Source organism: Helicoverpa armigera, chromosome 5 (genome assembly GCF_030705265.1).
Source record: "Helicoverpa armigera isolate CAAS_96S chromosome 5, ASM3070526v1, whole genome shotgun sequence".
NCBI lineage: Eukaryota > Metazoa > Arthropoda > Insecta > Lepidoptera > Noctuidae > Helicoverpa > Helicoverpa armigera.
The window spans coordinates 11,128,499-11,135,581 of record NC_087124.1 but is presented as its reverse complement, the minus strand read 5'-3'; the positions used below and the strand labels follow the sequence as shown (position 1 = coordinate 11,135,581).

The 7,083-nt window shown below is 35.1% G+C and overlaps 2 protein-coding genes across 2 annotated transcripts; one reads left to right on the top strand and one right to left on the bottom strand.

Moving 5' to 3' along the window:
* The first annotated feature begins 588 nt into the window (after positions 1 to 588).
* On the top strand, positions 589 to 2,591 carry LOC126055088 (deoxynucleotidyltransferase terminal-interacting protein 2). The gene is made up of 4 exons (XM_049842762.2): positions 589 to 793; positions 1,009 to 1,373; positions 1,530 to 1,694; positions 2,327 to 2,591. Exons 1-4 carry the CDS (start codon positions 706 to 708, stop codon positions 2,567 to 2,569), a joined length of 861 nt encoding a protein of 286 aa, XP_049698719.2. The 5' UTR covers positions 589 to 705; the 3' UTR covers positions 2,570 to 2,591.
* Positions 2,592 to 3,215: 624 nt separating this feature from the next.
* Positions 3,216 to 6,602, bottom strand: LOC126055089 (estradiol 17-beta-dehydrogenase 8). The gene is made up of 7 exons (XM_064034752.1): positions 6,426 to 6,602; positions 5,268 to 5,405; positions 4,878 to 5,068; positions 4,553 to 4,658; positions 4,211 to 4,295; positions 3,762 to 3,877; positions 3,216 to 3,416 (listed from the first exon to the last, which is right to left on the bottom strand). The coding sequence occupies exons 1-7, from the start codon at positions 6,466 to 6,468 to the stop codon at positions 3,331 to 3,333; spliced, it is 765 nt and encodes a 254-aa protein (XP_063890822.1). The 5' UTR covers positions 6,469 to 6,602; the 3' UTR covers positions 3,216 to 3,330.
* Positions 6,603 to 7,083: the final 481 nt, after the last annotated feature.

The window sequence follows — 7,083 nt, the reverse complement described above, 5'->3', positions numbered from 1 at the left end:
CAATAACGACCCTCCAACACGACCTTAACGAGGACCCTCGAAAGTAGACCTTGAATAATTAATTCTATAAAGGAAAGTGACGAATGGCGTTTGCAGAAAAATCCGGTTTCATTTTAGATGTATGTTGCGGTGTGTGGGCGTTGGTGACCATTTTTCAGGCGAAAATTAATTATTGTCGTTAAATCTCTCTCTGTTACATACAATACATAAACGATGCGGTCCTTAGCTGTTGCGTGTCCTCGTTCATGTTACTATGATACAGCAAACGATATCCTTTCACGCAAAACTTCTGTAACACGTTCGAAATAATGCAAAAAAACGCGGGCGAATAGTAATTTGTGCAAATGCAGAGCTCTTATATTGTAATAGATCATCATTGTATCAGTAGTGTTCACAGGTAGTCAAAATAATATAACCAATAATTCTTCAAAAGATTTAAATAAATTCCTGCAATTTTTATAAATAACCTTTTATGTTTATGTAGAAAGCATTGTAGAAAGACACATTTTTGAACGACACTACATATTTTTCAGAGTTGGTAACATTTTTGCAAAACGTCAATCAAATTATCTCTGTCAACGTCAAAAAAAGTTAAAACTTCAAAATCAAACCACACGCTGTTCTGTTTACAATGGATTTCGAAAACGTGTGTTAAATACTATTTGTTTCTATATATCGTTAAAAAGAATCGAAAGTCCAGTCATAATGGACTTTATTGTTGATACTGTTGGAGATGATGATCTTCAGACGAAGACAGAACTCATTGACGAAGCTAACAAACCTTATTTTGTAGGTTAGTGCCTGTGTTTATTATCTTTTTAACTTATTTATTGATTAAAGTTCTTAATATTGAACACTAAATACAGATTTACACTGATAAAATTCAACTCTTGTCTCTTTAATTCAAATACAGTTTCGCCTACTTCGTTGTGTCTATAAATCCAACTCAAATTTTAAACTCTTTGTACCAGACTTGTTTTATATTAGGGTAATTTACCTGTTCCACAGACAAAGAAGACCGAGACGCTGCAATTTTAGAATTATTCAACAAAAAGAAACAAGAATTAGACACAAAGGAAGCTGCAGAATATGAAGTTACCTCAAAGCTGAAAAGCTTAAAGATTGACGGTTTATTTGACGAGTTCTTCCAAGATCTAGGATGGTCACAGTCTATAATCATCAAAAAGGAACAGAAAAAGAGGTTGTTCCACTTTGAACAGTTAGATTTGGACACTGGCAAGTTGAAATCCAACCTCGGTGGTGTAGACGTTGAGAAAGAGATGAAAAGCAGTGTTTTGCAGCCTGGTATTGAGAAGGAACATAAGTTGCCAAGTTATAATGTAAGCAAGAATAAACTGAAGGCTATGAGAAGGGTAGGTTTCTTTTAAACTAATTTTAATTTACATCTTTATGTGTCACTCCATAAATACCCAATCCAACTGAGCCACAATCCCTGTGTGCCTTTGAGGTCCCACATAAAATAAATAAAGTACTTATTATTATCATCAATTTGACTGTAAACATTACAGAAAGAGCGAGAGAAGACCAAAGGCCCTGGCTGGTTCAACCTGCCTGCACCAGAGGTCACAGAGGAGCTGAAGAATGACCTGCAAGTCCTGAAGATGAGGTCCGCGCTAGACCCCAAGCATTTCTACAAGAAGAATGATATGGAAGTGTTGCCCAAGTACTTTCAGGTAAGATTAAGTATAAACAACTTCTTATTTTTTATACTAATCTACAATCCTAGTAAATACATAAACTGAAACTCAAATTCTTTATTTGCTTGTGAGGATAACATATTGAGATGAGATTATGGACAATATTGAGATCATCTTAATATAAACTAGAAATAAAAAATAATATGCAAGAATCAAACCCACAACATCCAGAATGGCAGACAAATACACTAACTAATATACCAGATGAAATATAATGGGATGGGAGCTTATATTATAAGCTCTTGTAATATGACAAACATTTTCTCATAGTGTCTAAACACACTATGCCGAACGTACGCGACCGAAGTTCCGCGGCTGATTTTTCGTTCCAACGTAATCGCCTGATATGACACAACATAAGTGCCGAACTTATGTGGCAGAAGTTCAGTTGCGCGACTGAAGTTCGGCTGTACGCTATAACGCAACGTAATTTCGGCATAATGTGTCGCCAGTAATTCAAATAGCATTGCAGGCGTAATCATGCCGAACTTCCGTCGCGTATCCTCGGCATAATGTGTTTAGACACTTAGATGCCATAGGTACTAGCTATTCAAAAAGCAATCCTATTCACAAAGCAATGCTAATGTTCCTATCTATCACATTTCCAGGTTGGTTGCATCATGGATTCTCCATTAGACCATGTTAATGAGAGATTAACCAAAAAACAAAGAAAGAGGACCATGGTTGACGAACTGCTAGCCGATGCAGAGTTCCAGAAGTATAATAAGAAGAAATACAAAGAAATTGTTGATGAGAAGAGAAGGACAGAGTATAGAACATTCATGAGAGATAAAAGACAGAAGAATAAAGCTGAGTTGAAGAAGAATAAGTTAAAAGCGAGGAAAGCTTAGTTAATAAATAGTTTATAAAATCTATTTTAGTTTCAATTTAACAGTCACAGTAGTTCGGAATTCAAAACAATCGGTTAAAATGTGCTCGTACTAAGCTTCTTCCATGTGGCTTGCATTGAAACTAATCTCTATCAAACTTATTTAATTCAATACCCTCCAATAAATGTAACAAACTTAATTTGACCGCAGTAGCAAGGTGATTATGGGTATGTAAGTACAAAATAGGGAAGAAAAGGGGAACCACTGCATGAAATGAAACAATTCAGTCAACATGCAATTTTTTTTTTTATAACAACAATTATATTGTATGTATATCTTAGCAATATTCGATATAAAACATTGTAACAGTGTATGTATGTATCACAGGTGCAGAAGACAGATTTTCAATTTCATATTTTTGTATACAATTTTATAAAAAATATTTTGACTTTATATTAAAACATTCCAAAAATGTTAAAATTTGCAAGTGAGGAACAATATAGGCCTACAGACTAGAACTATTGTACATTTTAATATTTGATAACTTCCAATAGCACAGGGTCACAATTAATATTTATTTCATAAAAATATACCTATCAATTAACTACAAATTGGACATAAGTACCTAGAAAAAGCCTTAAGTACCAAAATATTTTACTCTTCTATTATTATCCTCTGTGCAATTAAGTTCTTCAGGTATCTACAAACTAATAAATGTTTATTACGCCAACCCATAAACCATTTTTTTTAAATTAATCGTTACCGAACGAAATTCTTCAAATTTAGAACCCGCCAGTGACGTCGACTGACGCTCCAGTCATGAAAGAGCTCTTATCAGAACTCAGAAAAGCGATCACTTCTGCTAATTCTGAAAAGAAATAATAAAGGTAGGTGTTAGATATTTATGTAAGGTGCATGTTTTGAAAAACCTTTTAATTTAGCAAAGTAATTTAGCCATTGGTTGCTACTTTGTACTACACGCAGGTGTAATAATTTATAGTTAGTGCTTTCTTGCTCTGAAATTCCCTATTATGTATTTACGAGAATTAATAAGTTGTCTGGACTCAACTCAAGTGCTATAAATGCGACGGTAGTGTCTACTCTTTGTAATTACAAGACAAGATACTTAGTTCTACAATTTCTCGCTAAACTTAACCAATACTCAAGTCTGGCGCAAAATTCGCGGAAGTTAACAAAACTTTTTCATACTAACCACTAGGGCGGCCGAGTCTGCCTAACGGCACCTGTTTCAATATAGCTTGTTGGACTTTCTCAGGAACGGTTTTCACCATGGGAGTATCTATAAAACCAGGCAGTACCACATTTACCCTGAAAAGTTAAAAACGTAGTTTTAGTACTCTATATCCACTAGAATAGCAGACAGGTATTCGTGTAATTGTTTAATCTGTGGATTTACAGAATCAATTTTGAAGACTTCATCTCTTACTGCATTATGTAGTGTTATCCAGTCTAACCAAGGGGTATTGGGTTGTCCAGGTAACTGGGTTGAGGTCAGATAAGCACTAGGCAGTTACTCCTTGAAAACACTGGTACTCAGCTGCATCCGGTTAGACTGGAAGCCTGCCCAAACATTATTGGGAAAAGGCTCTAAAGATTGCATTATGTAGGACTTGACTTGTACACCAAAGTAAGTATACTGACCTAATATTGTATTTCCCTAACTCCTTAGCAGCTGATTGTGTCATGGCAATCACTCCGGCTTTGCTTGCAGAGTAATTTGTTTGTCCTGTAATGCATTGAAATTACATTAAAAATATCTGTATATCCAAACTGAAGCCAAACTTGTGTAACTACATGTTAATTGTTATATACTTGTAGCATGTAGCTACAAGTTTATGTACGTATGCATGATAATGCAAAATGAATAGTTAAGCTTATGGGTACAGATAACATATAAATAACAAAAAAAACAATTTTATCTAAATTACATTTCAATCTTCAGTACTTCAAGCACTATATCAAGATCAATAAAATGCTATTTACCCATGTTTCCATATTTGCCGATGATACTAGAAATATTTATGATGGAGCCAGGCAGTCCCGCTTCTGTCATCGCCCTTGAGAATGTTTGCATGACTAGAAAAGTGCCCTGAAACATGAAAAGAATAAATACATAGTAAATGAATAGAGCAGCATATTTTTAGGTGTATTTAAGCCAATGTGGGATAAAGAGCCAGTTTGACCTGCATAAATTTTAATTTGGTTTTCAGCATAGTATTTGTCAGACTTAGGAGAAGATTTTAGGTGTATCATTGAAGCCTATATTTAGGTATTTGCTTATTTTAAATATATTATTATACCAAATTACCTTCAAATTAATGTTAAGCACACTATCATAATCTTCTTCCGACAGTTTCAGAAGCCAGTTGTCTCTGGTAATACCGGCCGAGTTCACAATAATTGTTGGTGGAGCTTTGTACTGTTTGATTGCAGTTTGCAGTATATTTTGAACTGACTTTGGGTTGGCTACATCTAATTCAACCGCCATGTGGTCAGCCTCTGAAATAAAGAATTAATATTGGCTGTTGTATAAAAATGCAGATAATTTTTAATTCGTTTCATGCACATTTATAAGTATGTATCCTACACAGATACAAAAATGTTTTTAACTTAAAAAATATGGCAGCATGTAAGAAATAGTTATTTTTCAATTCATATTCTACAATATTAGACCAAATGAAAACATTTAACAATTTACCATTACTCCCTGAAGCTAAAGCTGTGTGGGTCTTGATAGTTTCCACGGCTGCGTCATAATTCCTGTCAGCGGCTATGACAATAGCACCTTCTCTGGACAAGATCTGACATGTTGCTCTGCCTATGCCTGATCCAGCACCTATAGGCATAAAAACATTTTGAAGATAACTGCTTCATATTTGAGTTGGAGGTATGACTTACTTCAGTTTGAGGGTATGTTTATTTTTTTGTATTTGATTCACTTGTTACCAAATTGTCATGGTACCTTATATTAGAGTAAACCAATGTAACTTTGAAGATTTGGTACATTAGTATTTAAGACGACCCACTGACCAGTATTTCAGCGATCTCAAGACAAAGCTGATTCTTGGGGGCATACATGGTAAGTACCTGGGTGTGCTTAACACTTCAAAAGGTGGTTTCAAAATATTTAGGTACCTACATGCTCATTATTATAGCACTTGACCGCTAGGCATGCTAAGCTCGCTCAGGGTAATAAAGGTCGACTTCTACACATTGATAAGGCATCAGAATCTATAAACATTAGGTGAATCGTACGATTAGAAGACAAGTCTAAAAATAGGTAGATGAGAGCTTTTATGTCATGAAAATGTTAATTAAGAGGACGAATTGGAATTTTTGGCGCCAAGGATGTCAATTTTTCTCAGTAAATACAAAACGGATCAAAATACAACTTGGTTACCTGAAAGTTCATGATATAAGCCTTATTTTGTTAGTTGTAGAAACATGATTAGGTAACTTTTATAACAGAGAAAAATATATCAAACATACCTCTTTTTAAAAAGAGATTCACATATTATGGGCAAACGGGACCGATTTAAGCCTCTTAACTTTTTTAGTAGTTGAGTATATACATACTCTTTAAAATGGTAGTAGGAATTTTTATTAAATTATCATTTCTAAATATTAAAATTACAAAACCATTTTGTCGCTTACGACTTTTAGTTATAAGCTAGCGCGCGTATTGTTATCCTCGCCCCGCTCAGACGCTCCGACCCCTTTTGGCGCCTTAGATGCGCGTGCCGGTTATGGAATTATTGTTGACCAATTCCTCGCCTTAAATATGGCTTAAATTCTAATCAATGAAGCTGACAATATTACATTTCTAAAAAAAGATTGAGTTCAAAAATAATCTCACCAGTTACCAACGCCAGTCTTCCTGCAACCATGCCTGCCACCATTTTCGCCAAGTTTATTTAAGTAATTAAGTTTAACAGAAAAACAAACTACGATCGAGCGCTAAACCAGCTTGTGTTTAGAAAGTTTGACTTTGAACTTTCGTTTCTTATCAGTTATCAATACCTATCAAACAACCGTAAACTGTGTTATCATTTGACGTTTACAGATTCGTTCGGAAACGTTAAACACAAATGTTGGGAAAAGCAATAGTGCGCCGTGCGTAATGTGGTATCATGGTTAGTTGTTTATTATCTTACTTATCTCTCAGTTTAACGCAACAAAATACATTTATTTTGATGTAGAATGTGCTTCTATATATGATAAAGAGGAAACAGTTTTTTGCTTGTACCCTGAGGGCTCCTAAACTACTGAACCGATAAAAAAAACTGTCGGAACGGAAAAGCAACACTTAACGAGTACTTAACTTACAGGCATAGTACCTAGTATAATCATCGGCAGGGATATTGAGCCCTGACCTTCACTTGCGCAGAAGCGATTTATTGGTTTATTGCCTTATGTGTAGGTACAGTGCGCAAAGCGATCCCCACTATTCCGCAGAGAGCTCAATATCCGTGCCGATAACTATACCCATAGGACGCGGGTAAACTGCTATTGAT